Source organism: Abramis brama, assembly GCF_963993115.1.
Source record: "Abramis brama genome assembly, chromosome: 3".
NCBI classification, from domain to species: Eukaryota; Metazoa; Chordata; class Actinopteri; order Cypriniformes; family Leuciscidae; genus Abramis; species Abramis brama.
The window spans coordinates 25,374,331-25,392,383 of record NC_139965.1 but is presented as its reverse complement, the minus strand read 5'-3'; the positions used below and the strand labels follow the sequence as shown (position 1 = coordinate 25,392,383).

Below are 18,053 nucleotides of genomic sequence, written 5' to 3'. Positions count from 1 at the left end.
AAAACTAGTTACTAAACAAAGCATATTTAGAAGATATAAGGGGAGGTACCGACGTCAACAGCCGGGGGGGGTGGGGTGGTTGGGGGGAATCAGACATTTGCTGATTAACTGCACAGTACAAGAGCCAGACAGCTACATAAATCTGCACCCTTTCTCCTTTCCAACAGTCATCAATTCACTCCGCTGGTAGCTGTTAAATTTAATAAACATAAGCTGTAGGCTTTTTTGGTGGCAGACCACTTGCCAAACCTAAGGGAGAATATGAAGAGTTCAGATGCAAAAGCCTCTAAGTGCCATCTGAAATTTTCTTCTAGAATGATCATTTTTATCAAGCTCGTATTTAAGTTCAATAATTTCACTTAAATGGCAATGCAAATTACCTATTAGTTGTCATTTAAGTGAAATTACTTAAATATACAAGCTTTATAAAATTTTATAAAAAGCTTTACAAAATATATATATATATTATATATATATATATATATATATATATATATATATATATATATATATATATATTCACACACATATATACTGAAAATTGTAAGAATTTTTCAAATACTGTTTCAAATAAAAAAAAAATTAAATGTAGCCTTGGTGAGCATACAAAACATTTAAGTTTTTTAAAGTAAATATTAATTAACAAAATCTTACTGACCCCAAACTTTTGAATGGCACTGTATATATAACAATATGTACCTCATTCTGCTTTTTCACATCAAGAAACAGTTCTCTTGTTGTTCACTTACTTCTTCTGTGGAAGCACATTATCTACAGTACACAAAAATAAATAAATAAATAAGTAAAAATACTAAAATAAATAAATAAAACTAATTACAAATAAAAATAAAGTGTCTATTTACACCAAGTGCAAATAGCCTGTATTGTTGGCAGATGCTATTCACACTGACTTACACCAAACAATTGTCTGATTAAGCCAGACAAAATTACAAAAGAAATAGCAGGATCAGTGGCATGAAGAGCAAGATAAGTGCTGTTAGCTTTTGGTTGTAAGCTGACCCGAGTTTCCGAACTCATTCTTCTTTCTTTTCCTATCACATATCAGTTTAATATCAGGAGTTTATATTAAATAAAAATTAAGAAAATAGAAATAACGGGTGTAGAATAGTGGAAATAAAGTGTTTAACACATAGGGTTAGAGCTGGTCTTTAGGGACAGGGACAAGTAACCTCCCAATAAGGTGGCATCCATTTAAGATTTTGATAAACATAATCATATACCCTGTAAATATCTGTCAATATAATAATATTTAAGATTGAGGGATACCACACAGTAGCTTAAGAATCAGCCATTGTACAACCCCTATTAGATGACAAATGCGAATATTGCATCCGTCTCCCTAGATGTGTCCCCCATGGTGGTTACGATCCTGGCTATGATTACTGATTCAATCTGAAATCCAATGAGAGAAAGATCCCTGCATTGCCTGGAGACTGTCTCGCTCTACAGTAGTAATAGCTTACTGAATGAAAACATGGCAGGAGACAGTGTAGTGTAGTGTACACTTAATCCCACAGAACAGGGGAAGCAAACACTCTGAGGCATTAGCGGAGAGGAAGTTGAGTCGTGAGTGTTGACGGAACCATACCTGTTTGAGTAAGATAAATTATGTAGCTTGTAATATTTCCATTCAGAGAATGACGCAGTTTTGGAAAGAGGGAGAATAGGAATGTGAAGGCTGGAAGAAAGAGTCACACACAACTCTAATAGAGCTAAAACTTTTTCATTTTATGTCCTGCTTTTATAACGCTGGCTTAGAAATATAACTGCATAAACTGTGGGGCTTACTTATTTACATCTGGGTGGAGATGGATGCCAAAGAAGCTGTTTCATTAATTGAAGAAATCATGTTCACTACTAAAGTAATCTTGCTGAAAGCCTGACTCGTGACAAAAATCCACACGTACCACATTACTGCGCCTGCTGTCCAACTATATATACACACACACACGTCATTCTGCAGTTTGATGACATACAGTACAGGGCATGTTTCTGTCATATATCATAATTAACAAGCCTCTATTTCAGTATTTTAAAGTACCTTGGAAAATTGCAGCACATAAAGCTCAAGGGCACTAACTCAGAAATGTTCAATTGGAAGAGTTGCTTCAAACAGGCTACATAAATCCAGATAAAATGACTTTAAAAGATTGTGGTTGAGAAACCTCCATCTTATCAAAAAGAACATGGACTTCCCTTCACTTTCTGATTCACTTGCTATGCTTACTGTACACTGGAACTACAGTCTCTTATTTCCCTCTCTCCATACTTTACCAGCACATCTCTGCATGAGACAGAAAGTGAGAGGTGATGAGAGTGTGTGTGTGTGTGTGTGTGTGTGTGTGTATAGAGAGAGAACAATCTCCACTGGCAGCCACTGTAACATCAATTGGAGCTAATTAAATCATATGGCAAGTTATCTGCCAGGGCAAACTCAGCCCGTGCCACTCAAAGCCCAAGAGTAAGCGCAGTTTTGAGGTCCGCCCAAGCTTCATTAATGTTACTGCACACCAAGTGTGGTCTTCTCCACTACACGTTCCCCCATCAGGGAACAAGCACACTTCTATGCTGATTTAAAGCACGCAGCTCCACACAGCATGGCAGGCCTAATCAAATTAACAGGCTCTTTTTTATTGAGTGTTGCTCTCAAGGCGACCCCAAACAGATCAAAAGACATCACTGCACTCAAATACAGCAGTGAAGCACAATGAGTTGGAGTAGAGGAATGCGTTTAAACTCTTCTTTAAATGGTATGAAAGTATGCTTTGTGTAGTTTGGTCTCAACAGTTTGAGTGTAGATAGAGAAAGTGGTAAAACTCTGCCCTCTGCAGGATACTATGAGAAATACGGCCAAGCTGATTGAGCATCACATCACACTCATAAATAGCATCACATGTAGTCTTCTTAAGACAGATTATTTCATTATGTTGCATTAATAATCTAATGTTTTTATTTAACATCTTTAATGCACAACATTTATGTCTCATTTTGTGCCATTGTGTAAGGAAATATGGTTGGAATGACCTGCAAACATATCAAAGAGTGTTGGTCTTACGCTTGGATATGCCTAATATGATATCAAGGCATGTCATAAACATTTCTAGCCATAAAAAGTCATGTAAATTTATTTTAGATTATGTTAATCTCTTATTTTTAGGGTGTAAAAATATGCATTTTAAAGGGATATTCCACACAAAAATAAAATTGTCATTATTTTCTCACCCTTATGTAATTTCAAAACCCTATGACTTTCTTTTTTCTGCAGAACACAAAAGAATATGTTTTAAAGAATGTCGGTAACCAAACAGCTTCGGTTCCCATACATTTTTTTGTCTATGATGTAAACTGTTAGGTTACCAACATCCTTCAAAATGTATTTATTTTAGTCATACAGGTTTAGAACAACATAATGCTGAGTAAATGATGACACAATTAAAATTTTTGAGTAAACTAACCCTTTAAGGCATAAAACTGCAACCTTCCATCTGAGATAATTTGGCACCATGCAGTCATTTTACATTATAAAGTTGGCAACATCCAACTAACAAGTAATTCGCCACATATTTCCTTGCAAAAGCCGTTTTTTCCCCTGACTCTAAACATAATCACAACATTGTTTCTGTGAGCGTGTGTGTGATAATCATTAAACATGCATCCATTTTAAGCACAAAAATGGGGAGCGAGGAATAGTCTCTACGAGTTTAAGTACTAAACTCAGTGTAAATCAGACTCAAATTAATCATGATAGGCTCTAATAAATTACAGTGATTAGTCAATCCATTTCATTCAATCTGGCCAATAATAAGTGAAGCACAAATGCTACAGCATCGAATGACCTGTGACCTTCAATGTGACAGCATATTTTTCCCCATAATTGCTTTAGCGCTTGCTTAAGGGAATAGTCGATATCTGCTTGACTCTATATGGCTCTCCCTTCATCGGTTTTATTTCGTGTTCCTTTGTTCCTCCTCTTACACCTCTTTCTGTATCTAATTCACTCCCTCTCTGTCCTCTTGCACTCCCTCTCTCTCTCACACACACACAGAAGCATCCAATGACGTGCTCTGGCAGGAGATCACAGGACAGCGGCCAGTGTATTTACTGACTGAAGTAGGTCCAGACAGCAGCCCACTGGTCAGCTCAGCTCAGCCTCTTTAAAAGGTTTCCATTAGACCCCATCACTTCCTTTAAACTCCTCCGGAGCTTTCTGTCAGAAAGGGACCTAAGACAAACTCTTTCCTTATTTAATGGAATTTGGCCGAGGATGCATGAAGGCAATGCAGGAAGCATCCCGCCACAGGTAGAGGACAGAAATAGCAGCTCTGATCCTAATGGGGCACAGCAGAGGGGATGGACCATGATGAATCATGCCTGAGGGTGCATGGCTTCACTGGGTACAAAACACACAGCTCCAGACAAAGAAAAAAACACTGTTTGCTCATGAACACTACTAATCAAGCATATACTTTATAAACCCCTCCATGGCTAGTACATGATGTCCCAAAAACATTAATTTTTCTGCTCTTGCCACATTTTCAATCAATTTCTTTAAGTGTATAATTATTCATACTGACGTATATAAAACAAATACATGCCTAAAACGATCTTCCTTAATCAGGTCACTTTTTTCAAGTGTCATCCTCCTCTTTTATCCCTCTCATCCTGTGGTCAGCTCTTATGAGCATGAAACAGGAAACCCCAGGCCTCTGGAAAGCAGAAGGAATACACCTTGGGCACGTGTGAGTAAAAAGATTTAAGGTTAGGTGAGTTACTAGCACACAATTGTTCTCTCTAAAGGTGCTTGCACACTGAGTCCGAAATTTCCGCACGTTAAATAATAAATACGACCTCACGCTGTCAATCACGTACAGACTACCTCCGAAACTTTCGTCCCGTCATAAAAAAATTCGAATTGGGTTTGATTTTCAGCGTTTTTCGCATCCGTAGCAAGCATTTTGAGAGGTGTTTTGACAACTCAGAGCCACCGAATGACGAATACGAAAATTTCGGACTCAGTGTGTAAGGACCTTAAAGGGTTAGTTCACCCAAAAATGAAGATTTTGTCAGTAATTACTCACTCTCATGTTGTTCCAACCCCATAAGACTTTCGTTCATCTTCGGAACACAAATTAAGATATTTTTGATGAAATCTGAGAGCTGGCTCACTCCTTCATAGGCTGCTTGGTAATTGCATCTGCCGACCCAGAAAGTTAGTAAAGACATCGTTAAAATAGTCCAAGTGACTACAGTGGCTCAACCTTAAGTTTATCAAGAGCCGAGAATACTTTTTTTGCGCAAAAATCCCCAAAAATAACAACTTTATTCAACTCTTAATTTTCTTCTGTGGGCCTCTGACGTGAGTTCACGAGAGTAGAGGTGCGAGAACTGAGAAGATGACGCAGATGGGTGTTTAAAATGGTTCTAAAGCGTGCATTTCCGAATCGTGAGAAACCAATGAGAAAACGTAAAAGTGCCTTACCAACGCCGCAAAATGAATGGCTTACCTTTAACACTTTCCCATCAAATGATCGTGAGCGTCATCTTCTCAGTTCTCGCACATGCATCGTGACGCTCTCGTGAACTCACTCAGAGGCCCACACGGAATAAAATGAATAGTTGAATAAAGTCGTTATTTTAGTTTTTTCTGCCTACAAAAAATATTCTTGTCACTTGATTACTTAAGGTTGAGCCACTGTAGTCACTTGGACTATTTTAACGATGTCTTTACTAACTTTTCTGGGATGGCAGATATCAATTACCAAGCAGCCTATGAAGGAGTGAGCCAGCTCTCAGATTTCATCAAAATTATCTTAATTTGTGTTCCAAAGATGAACGAAAGTCTTACGGGGTTGGAACAACATGAGGGTGAGTAATTACTGACAGAATTCTCATTTTTGGATGAAGTAACCCTTTAAGAATCATTTATGAGGAAAATTTACAAAAACTATAAAGAAAATGTCCAACTCATTTCAGACTTAATTCAAAGAAGAAAAAAAAAAAAAAAAAAATGGGAAAAAAAGTATTAGTAGGCTATCCAATTATTACCAAAAAGCAAAAAAGCAAATATAAGAATATGAGAATATGGTCAGAGTCGGAGAATATTAAAAATAATGCCACAATGCTAAAATTATTAATGGACCCAAAAATAAGCTTCATTTTCTTGAATGGCAAAAAAAAAAAAAAAAAAAAAAAATCTTTTTGATTTTGAGTTGAAATATGACTTGGATATGTTGTGTCCATTTTTACCTACACAAAATCAAGGGGGAAAAAATATTGCAAGCAAACATTTTAGTCATAATGCTGAGGAAAGACTAAATAAATAAATAAATAATAAGTAAAGCAACAAACCTCAAAATATTTGCTACATCTACAGCTCACATTTCATTCACCTGCATGGTTGCTTTTTTTAAACCTCAAAACAGCCCTGTCATCCTCTCCTGGGGTCAGATATCACCCACACCAGTGGAGGTGTAAAAAGCTCCAAGGAGGAACGGATTTGTGAAGGTAAGTGATGCGGAATGCTTATTTTTGTTATTTGTCAGTCTCCTGTAAATAAGACATGCAGCATTCCCAGCCCAAAGCAGCTCAACTACTGTAGAACAGTCTTTCTCAGAATCAAGAGCTTATATGAATACACATGTACGCCTAAAGACATCCCCATCTTCAGAGCTGGCTGAAATGTGAATGGGAAAGATCTGATCTAGTATACACGGTGACGGTGTGTATCCGCTCTCTCCCTCACTCCCTTTCAGTCCTTATATCACTTTATCTACCCCCCACCCCCCTCCGTCTCTCATTCTCGTATGCTCTCTCCATTAAATAAAAAATTTCCCAAGAATCATTCCTCTTCTCCCCCTCTGCCATCAGCCAACTGTGTTTCCATAGCAACAGACTAAAAGACTTGAATCCTCCGGCTCACACGGAATCAGTGGTGGCAGGCGCATTTCAGGGGCGACTGAACCTGTTGGTGTTTGATGTTGCATGTGTGCAGTAAATGCAAGTGAAACTAAACCAATGCGCGCACATTGCCATAATGCAGCCTCACTGAGTGCATAATGACACGTAATGATATAATACATCATTTTGAGGAATGAAACACCAGGGTGGAAATGACATGTTGGTCTCACTGCTCTGTTTTCAAGGCATCCAGCAAACGGCTACATGTGCTTTGTCTATATTAATAAACTAACAGCATTTACTTTGAAAAGACATGCTCCACATAAAGATAATCATGGCACTGTAAATTCATGAGTTAGATAATCTATAATGACAGAAATCAATACAGAAGTATGGAAGGCAGCACACACACACACACACGGTAAAAATACACGCTACAAGACACATGTACACGCCTAATCCACTCAGCGACCTGCTCGCATACATAGAGCTTGTCGTAAATCAAAATTCCATCAATCGGCTCTGAGCTTTGATTTTTCCCCCGACCTTCTACATGTCCATGTAAAATGTATGACGGTTTGGAGTAATGGCACATCCTCAGGCACGTTTCTAAGCTTCATTTTACACATTCAAGACTCAATAAATGATCAGTGGCTCCACATACCTAATGTAATCCACTTATTTTATTAAAACCTAAAGAAAAAAATGCTTTTCATAAGAGCATGTAGTGAGCTTCATCTCAAAAGAACAGCATGTTCTACAGAGCAAGAATAGAGCATTTCTTATCTAGCCTTGTTATTCCCCGGCGTAAACAATAGTGTTTGTGCTAAAAGGGGTCTAAGCTTAAATATAGTTTTAGACTCAAATACGCAGCATGTCTCGGTTCCATCCGTACGTCCAAGATGTTTGTGCAGTGATGTGTATGTTTGAGTTTAGGGGCATTTAGGGTTTGTTCTGGTGGCAGGCAAAGACATAGAAGTAGGTGGTAGAGGGGGAGGGGTGATATCTGGCAGCACAACAGTTCACAATGACTGCGCTCTTCTTAGAGAGCAACATCTCTCCAGACACAGCAGATACTGTAGCACCTGCTTGTCCATGTGTGGCATATGCCTGGCAAAAGTGCATTAGCAGCTGATCTGGCGTGCTGAGATGATGTTGTTTGTTTTCTTGCTTGTTTATCTGTTGTGCTTATCGCATTAGAGCCACTGCAATGTGTAAGAGTTTGGATACTATTTTTATTGATTTTCAGTTCTGAAGAGGAAATTGGACACAGTTATTGAGATATTAAATATATGCTCTCTCCAAATACTGATTGAGTGGTGTGTATGCCGCGCCAGCGAAGTCCTTATTCACTGCTGGGAGTCTTTCATAACAAAATCAGCCATCAGACTAAATCATGCACATTGGATGATGACTGAACGTTGTGAGAATTTCAAAATCTTCAGAATAGATTTTTATTGGCCAAAATTTGACAGACAGAGAAAAGAGAAAGAAAGATATGCTTTTATTTGTTTCACTAATGAAAATAATTTAGAACAAAGCCAAAGCAAAATGAACCATATGCGCCTTTAAGCAACACACATGCTGCATTTTCCCTACTATATAGTATGTGAACAGTAAGCCAAAAAGAGTAGTTTGGAATACATAGCATTAAAAAAATCAGTAGGTGAAAAGTACCCGGATGACATACTACTTACGCTGAGATTCTGTTGTGCACATTCAATGGACACTTTACTATCTCATGAGGCCACGGGAGAGGATATATGAATGGGAGTGAAGCAACGCAATTGATGCTGGTAGGTCATGTGACAGTAATAACATGGAGGATGTAGTACTTCCAAATTTCCTCCATACTATTCATATTCATACCATATAGAACATACTTTTTTAACGGTCGTAAAGTACTTCAAAATTAAATGTAGTTGGCCTACCTACTCAGACAGTATGAAATTTTGGACACACCAACAGTGTTTTGTTTCTGAATAAATGATTTAATGAATAACAGCTAGCTACTTGTTTAATTCCTGAATGAATCAGTGTTTTTGAACAAATCAGTTGAGTGAATGATTCACTCAAAAACAGTTTCTTGTAGTCACCTACTGGTGTAACGATGTAACCTGCAGGCTTACCATCAGTCTGGATCACCTAAACACGGACAAATGGAGTGATACAAACTGAAAATCTAGAGCTATTTTAGGATTGTAAATATGTCTCAGTACATGATACTTAATGCAAACTTCAAAACAGTTATTATTAAAGCATGAAACCTGTGAGGAGAAATGTCTGATTACATTTGACAAAGCCAGAGAAGAGACTCAACCTCTCATGTCTCTCAGTGAGCATCCCAACCCGATCTCTTCCTCAGCCACAGTAGGCTGTTCTAAATTATTGATCCATGTTCTTTTGTCCCACATAATTCAGAAGCTATTTTGCATTTAAAGACAGATGAAGGAGTTGGTGGTTTGCTCTGAATAATTAATCATGGCCTCTAGCATATAATGATGCCAGCCATTGGAAACCTTTGCACATTTTTTGACCACATCTATGTAAAGATGTATATGTGTGTGTGTGTGTGTGTGTGTGTGTGTGTGTGTGTGTGTGTGTGTGTGTGTGTGTGTGTGTGTGTGTGTGTGTGTGTGCGTGTGTGTGTGCGTGCATGTGTACGTGTTTTTAACTTCATTTCCATATTTAGCTTTCATCCACTTAAAATTCTGCAGTCAAAACATCCAGGCCACCCTTGACATGAGGATGGTGATGTGTTGATCCCATGTGGAGGCTGTCTTTTGAAGTGATACATGATTGATGCCATAGACAGTGCTACCCTTACATCCAAATACTCTTATTTTTATCTCCTTTATCTCTCTCTCTCTCACACGCACACACAGAGAGAGAGAGAGAGAGAGAGAGAGAGAGAGAGAGAGAGAGAGAGAGAGAGAGAGAGAGAGAGAGAGAGAGAGAGACGCTACTTCTTTCTCACACAAATACTCCCGTCTTAGCTTCCCACAGTTTTTAATCTTCTTCAACTCTCTGATGACCGTTTGCAGTTTCATTACCTTTACACATCTCCCGTTGATTCTACATCACTGTCAAATTAGCTTGGCACACTCATCCCTATTCCTGCAAAGGGAATTTCCCTCTTTTCCATTAAGCTCAGGCCATAAGCCAAAATTCCCCACACACTTCTGACAAAAAAAAGTGATTTTCTTTTTAGTTAGAAATACTCTATTTGTCTTGAGGGAATACTACAAAGTAACTCTTTAGGGGTGGATAAAGTGGAACAGGAAGAGATTAGGCCATCAATGGAAGCCAATCAACAGTTCCCAGATGAACCTGTGAGGATATGCCAACAGAAAAGTCTCCCTTTAGAGAACTACACTACCGTTTAAAAGGTTTTGGATCTGTGAGATATTTTAAGTCTATAAGGCTACATTTATTTGATTAAAAATAGAGTAAAAAGTAATATTGTGAAATATTATTACAATTTATAATGCATTTCTATGTAATTTATTCCTGTGATGGCAAAGTTTAATTTTCCACAGTCATTACTCCAGTCCTTCAGAAATCATTCTAATAAACTAATTTGCTGCTCAAGAAACATTTTGTCTTCTTATCAATGGTGAATAAGACAGTTGTGCTGCTTAATATTTTTGTGGAAGCTATGATACATTTTTTTCAGAATTCTTTGATGAATAGGAAGTTTGCAACAACGTAGAAATCTTTACTGTGACTTTTGACCAATTTAATGCATACTTGCAAAATAAAAAGTATTAATTTCTTTCAACAACAAAAAAAGTAACAATCCCAAACTTTTGAACGACAATATATACAAAAAGACGTGATTTATCAAGCAATTCATGCTAATGGAGTGAGAAACAAAAAGCTGTTGCTTAAGGCATTTAACTGACTTCTATTCATGCTGGAAAATAAAAATCCTATTACCACACTCATTCATTCTCAGCATGTGTCACATCTCAGCATGTGTAGCATATGCTGCATAATGTATAAGATGATTCAGGGATGTTATGATCATAATATAGCATAATTTACTCTTTCAGTGAGAAAAGCTTAGTATTGATCTTTATCATCCAAATAAGTGCTCTTAGCCTGGTACGTGTGGCATATTCCCAATTCCATCATTAGCTTTATGATCGGTCATCTGTAGTTATTCACTTGAGCAGTCCTGGATTAGAGGCCAGACAGGCTTTAAATTTCCCTGGCCATCAGCCCCATCTACATCCTTCACATCAATAATGAATTAACTTATGTGAACTGGATTGAGACCATTTCTAAATTTAGCTATTATAAAGTCTCCTCACGTACAGGCTGCCGACTGTCACTTTAGGATTGCCCCTCTATCAGGACACTCACACACGTGTACAAATACACACAGGCACATACGGACCATCTATCTTGGTCGATGCAGCAATTACATGTCAACAGGAAAAAAATCACTCCAACAAAAGCGGTGGCAGTTGCCGAAGCTCAGGGGAGTAGAGGTTAATTACTCCACAAATGGCTAAAGCAAATGACTAAAGACTACATCAAGCACCCAGGTATCCCTAAGAGAATAGACAGAGTGGCCATCTGGATAAAGTATTGGTACGTCCTTTGTATGGGGGCTGCAGCCACCTGCCTTTCATCTTAGAATTTTAAATATCTTACAAATCTGTGGTAGTGTGATCTCTCTTCATGTGTACAGAAAGCAGTAGCTACAGTAAGCCATTTGAGGTTATTTTACTCAGAATCCTCCCTTTACCAGTCATTAAAAATGTCTCTCACCCGAACACTCTCCATTCCAGTGAATACCCATCCATCCATCTATTGATCCATCCATCCATCCATCCATCCATCCATCCATCCATCCATCCACCAATCTATCTACCCATCAACCTTGACTCTTCCAAGCTGGTAGAATGACCAGCCAATCTCAACCCGAGCTGCTAAGTCTTTAGCAATTTTCAAGAAACTGCTGAAGACACATCTTTTTCGTCAACACTTACTATTCTATATCTATTTAAAAAAATATATAATAATTGCTACGCATACTGTGCTAGAATAACTGGGTCTAGTCACAGCACTTGCATATTGTTGGTTTGATTGCTTCTATTGCTCTCCTCATTTGAGAATTTATCTGGATAAAAGCGTCTGCTAAATGATTAAATGTAAATGTAACCTACTTATCTACCTACCCACCCATCTATCTACCAGTGTACCTATACATCAACCTACCGACCTGTCTACCCCTCTATCTACTACCCCACCTGATCTATCTAGCTATCTGTCTACCATCTGCCTATCTGTATGTCTGTCTATTTATCCTTACCTACAGTACCTGACTATAAACATTTAAACTTCAGATCTTCATAGACATACTTCAAAACTTTCAAACATTAAAAAACTAGACAAACTTTGCTCTTGTAGTTAAAAATACATTCATATTAATTTCAGTTAGTTTTAATTCTACTTCCTAACATTCAAATTTAAAACACAACCTCACTACCTCAATTCAAATTCAGAAACTGAAAAGGCATTCTCAGTTAAATTCTGAATGATACCTGGTACAGCGTTTAAGTTAGTGTGTGTGTGTCTATTTTTCTGAGATAAAGAAGTCAGAGTCATAAATATGATCTAAAACTAATGTTTGTGTGGCAGCTCTTTTAAAACACTATATTGCAGTGCATTAGCCCAACGTTGGATTTCCAAAACTGGTGGTATTGCTGCCCTCCCCCTACACAACTGTCTTCTGTAAGTGCACATAAGATGACCAGGGCCAGGCAAGCGGCTTTCAGCTCACAGCAGATTCACAGGGATATCATGGCTTTTAGGGCTTGAATCAAGCGGCTTACCCGTTTAATTTGTGAGATTACTCTTCTAATTTTTCACTAAAACAAACCACTCAGCTCCGACATATGGAATGTTTTTAAGTTTTTCCAAGTGAACCCCTACTCAGATCTCATTGAACAATTGCCGGCTCTGGGTCACATGTATGACACTTTTACTGGCAGCTCGATTTAACTCATCTGTTAATGGTGTGGGATCTCACACATCCACACACACATGCAAATACAGCATGTTCACAAACACATACACACAGACATATGCCTCTGGTGCTAATAGCACCACTCCTCCACATCTCTGACGTCAGCAAGTTCTGCACATGCTCACGTGACTCACACTTTTGCTTTGCACATCACATGATCAAAGAGGTAATCTGATATCATCTGGCAGTTGGGAATATGAATGGGGACATGCCACCTACTGTGCTGCTGTCTGTCAGTCTGTGCTTCGGGGCAAAAGCATATAAAAGAAAATCTGTCCAATGCATTTTGTTCTGCTGCCTAATAAAATTTAAACAGCCTAATATGACACTCTGGGTCCTCAGGACTGTTATTCTTGGTGTCTGTAAACCCAACAGCATCATGATAATGTCTCTGCCAGTAAAGGAAGATAAAGATAACAGTGAATACACAGAAATGGACATCTACATATATTTTACACTATTTAGTAGTACAATGCAGGGCTACAAATGAACTCCACTCCACTGAAATGTCTATTGTTGTCTTGGATCAATAAAAGGTCTTAAGCTAAATGGACTAATCGTTACTAATTGATGTGGGCACAGTGCTGGTGACCTAAAGACGAATAAACACTGTAAACAATTCATGAGATTTGATGTCATGCAGACCTGATGGACTGGTGCAAGATAGTCAGCAAGAGTCAGTGAGCTGGTGGCCTGTTAATGGTGGCGAGGTCAGTTATGTCCAGAAGCCATTTTCCCCACTGCTCCATTTAATTTAGACATGTAGCCGTAAATTATAGAACGATGCGGTGCTTTGTTATGCTTTGTTCTGATACAAGTGAACATCTCAAATTGAATACAAAAACTAGACTCTTGTGTTAAGTAAATCTCAGGAGGAAAGAATAAGAAAGAATTTCCATCTACATCTACATTTCACAGCACCTCGGGACACGGAAACAGTGAGTACACTGACAACAGAGTCATGATCAAACACTTATATTTAGGTTAGTTAGGATGGATTATTTTAAGATTGCTTTATAGAAACAGTTTGCCCAAAAATAAATGTTCTGCCGTTATTTATTTACCTCTGTGTTGTTCCAAATCGTGTGCCTTTTTCTATTTTCTGAAGCACAAATAAGGAGAAATATATATAAAGATTGTCACTGGTGACTTTTTTTCCATATGATTACAAAGGCTTTCAAGCTTCAAAAAGCATGCAAAAGCATCCTAAAACAATCCTAAAAGTCATCCACATGCACTATATTCAAAGTTTTCTGAAGCGATATGGCAACTTTTTGTGGGGAACATTATTCACTGAATCCTAAATTGAAATTCCTTTCTCTATTTAGCATGCCCATGAAAGTTCATGAGAGAAGTAGCATTGCCTGGGTTGTTTTTTTTAATGAATCAGTTGATCCAGTTCACACGTTGGACTGATTCTCGCTGACTCGATCTGTTCACAGCTGTTTACAGCCCACGGATGGGGAGGAGTATCAGAAAATAACTACTTAAATTTCAGTCTGCACGTCTTCCAAAGCTTGCGTAAAACTTCAGAAGACTTAAACTTTGTGAACTATAGTCGTATGGACCACATATTTTATACTTTTATAGAGCTTTTTATAGAGCCTCAGTTCCCATTTTTTGTAATTGTCTTTTGTGTTCCTCAGAAAAAACAAAGTCATTCAGGTTTAGACATAGACTGTAAAAAATATGGACAAAGCGTCTGTGACGTCACCCATAGACTTTCTGAAGAACGGTTTTGAAGCCGTTTATGGGGGGTATGGGCGGCGCCATCTTGGAAAATCTTAGGAAATCCTAACCCCGCCCACCTTCTGGCCAATCCATATATGGGTAAAGGACGCGAGTCCGGTTATTCCAAGTACAGAACAGCGAGCGTCACTCAGCTCGCTCTGCTACTCCGGTTATCTCTGTATGTATATTTTAGGCAATGAAATATGTTATAAAACACCATACTAACTCTTTTCGTTTTCATTTAAAGAAATCTTAAACATTATAGCCACACAAATGTGGTTCAGGCAACGCGTATTGATTATATTCACTGCATATAACGTTTGCCTATTTATAACAAAACGAAATATAAAACACAAACCTGCCTCTTTTCGTTTACATATAATATAAAAATATTAAACATTTTAATATGGTCCAGGCAATATGTGCATTTGTACTAAACAACAGATGTTGCAGTAAACAACATTACAGATCATCTTCGTTGTATTAAAATTTAAAATGACAAAACTCAACCCAGTCTCTTTTTGTTAAATTTCAGTTTTATCAATATTAGCCATTATAAAAGTATAAGTAAATGGTACAAGAAGCTATACAAATAAAGCAAACAATTCAGTCAAACATACAAAGTCAGCGCTCGATCTAGTCTATACAACGGTAAAGTTAAATAGCTTATAAAGTTATGAAACTTCCCCTCAGCCAAAACAATTGCCCAGGGAACAAATTATAGATTCACGAGACCAAAAATCGCCCGTTAGATATACACAAGACGAATTATATCTCATGTTTAACCACTACAGAGACGCCAGAGTCAGCGGCAAACGTCAGAACGACTAGCCGAGGAAAGGCTGTACCAGGGGGGATACATGAGCGCAGAGCGCCCGGTGATCGTCTGGATCTCACAACCTGGATAAAATTTTCATAAATCTTTATAAATAAACCACAGATTTGAGCTTTAAACAACTACATTCTCGCCTGAAAAACTCTTAAAACTACATTTCATGAAACAGAAACAGTAGTATTATATTTCAACTGTATATTAAAAAAATGGCGCTTCTTATGTTATCATTCTCCTTGGCGCAGCCTATGCTCGTTATCAGCTGTCAATCAAGCTGTCAATCAAACTTAACCACGCTCTTATTTGTAATACATTTTATATCTAAATACGATCTAAACCAGGGTTCACCAATCTCGGTCCTGGACGGCCGCTGTCCCTGCAGAGTTTAGCTCCAACCAGCTCCAACACACCTGTTTGAAAGTTTCTAGTATGCCTAGTGAGACCTTGATTAGCTGGTTCAGGTGTGTTTAATTGGGGTTGGAGCTAAACTCTGCAGGACAGCGGCCCTCCAGGACCGAGATTGGTGAACCCTGATCTAAAAAAAAATTCACCCCCCTCACAGCTGTCAGGCACTCGGAACCTATCGAAAAATACAATAAAAGTCCATGGGACCAACCTGTAAAAACATGAATTTATGCTGTGAAAACTGACATTTTAACATGGGGTCTATGGACATTTGCTCCCTTTTGGGACCTGTATTGCAGTTTTTCGCACTTCCAGGTAGGCTTCATTTTTCAGATTAGAATGTTGCCCCTTGGGTTTAGAACGACATGAGGGTGAATAAATGAATTAACTGTTACTTTAAGTGTCACTTTGCCACAATTTAAATGAAATGCAGCATTATTTCAAGACAGATTTGGTTATGGTAACTTTAGGTTTCAAGATTACTTTTGAATATAGTGGAAAGTAAAAGATGCATTTGATCTGCGTGACAGTATCAAGATTACATAAATGCACATGAAAATCAGAAGCCCCCATCGCAATCCTTCTATAGTTTGCAAAATTCATAGAGCAAAATGGAGGCAATTGTAACTCAATTATTCCATCCCAAACAAGCTAAGCTGATGACACTTTCTCAGCACAGGCTCAATAGAAGTTCCCACTCCGCCTGTGAAAAACAAACGACTGAATGACATCATCTCTGCACGCACTGAAACGACTCACATTGCAGTCCAGGAGATCTATGCTGTCTAGGCTCTTGCTTCTGTGGATGCGGCCCTTTATCCTGCGCAGTGATGGTTTTCCCTGACTCGCAGCCGCAGCAGGTGCCGTCGCAGCAGAGGCAGCAGGGGCATCTGATCCAGGTGGAACCCTGCAGTGGACAGACATTAGCACATAATCAGTAAAAAGCAGTAAAATACATTTAGAATATTAAAAAAAGATTTATTTTTCAAATAAACACTGCTCTTTTGAACTTTCTATTCATGAAAATTTCCACAGAAAAATAAGCAGCACAACTGTTTTCAACATTGATAATGTTAAGATATGTTTCTTGAGCACCAAATCAACATATTAGAATGATTTCTGAAGGATCATGTGACACTGAACACTGGAACAATGAAGCTGAAAATTCAGCTTTGCCATCACCGAAAATAACCATGATATTAAAATACAATACATTTTAAGTCTAATATTTCACAATATTACTGTTTTACTGTATATTTTATCAAATAATGCAGCCTATGTGAGCATATCGTTCAAAAACCGATACACGATACAAAAATATTACCACAAACTTGTGAACAGTAGTGTGCATTTTATCAGGTCATGCATTCCCAAGGAATCAAACCACTTTAGTTTTGCTAGTCATGCACTGTTTGAGCTACTGTACAGGAATGCCTACCTAACTGCAAGTTATATAGTGTAGTCATAAGATTTCACAGTGTAAATTAGGCACATCTTCTGCAGTTTATTTGATGGTGCAAGAACTGTACACATCAGAGCTTAGGTGTCATCACTAGTCCCTGATTACCCTAATTCGCCCAACTAAAAGCAAAGCTTATCATAAAAGGTTCTTACGTAACTCTACTCTCACCACTAGGATAGCTTGACTGTTTTTTTTTGTTTTTTTAAATCTGTGTAAGACTCTGTATTAAACTCTGTATAATGTGCATGCATCAAAGATTTGAGAAATATTTCTCACACCCATATGGATATCTCTTCTCTCACAGGAGGTGTCCGCCAGCGTGAATTAGTGCAAGGAGCAATTAAACCCTCGGGACATATTGCTCATGATAGCTTTAATACTCCCATAAAAATCGCTGTCTCCATAATTAGTGGAGCTTGCTAAGGCAAGCATCACTATTGCTACTGATCATACTTAAGGTAAGGGATTTAAACAACCACTAATCCAAAGTATTACATTTTGGTGCGTAAGAGCATGCAGCACTGTTTGTGCAAACTGCTAAGGACATGAATGAGGTCTTATCAATGAGGAGTGTGCTATTACTTTTCCAAATGATCAGACTTACGATTTTTCCAAAAAATCAATATCTATTTTAGAGAACAAAATATCATAGAAAATATGAGTAC

The 18,053-nt window shown here is 38.0% G+C and overlaps 1 protein-coding gene across 7 annotated transcripts in view; it reads right to left on the bottom strand.

The window, feature by feature from the left end:
• The window catches only part of tjp1a (tight junction protein 1a), a 120,604-nt gene that overhangs the window by 91,863 nt on the left and 10,688 nt on the right, over positions 1 to 18,053 (bottom strand). For all 7 annotated transcript variants that reach the window (XM_084109699.1, XM_084109705.1, XM_084109709.1 and 4 more), the window contains exon 2: positions 16,686 to 16,833. In XM_084109699.1, the coding sequence (XP_083965825.1) occupies positions 16,686 to 16,833 (148 nt within the window). The remainder of the gene's footprint in view (positions 1 to 16,685; positions 16,834 to 18,053) is intronic.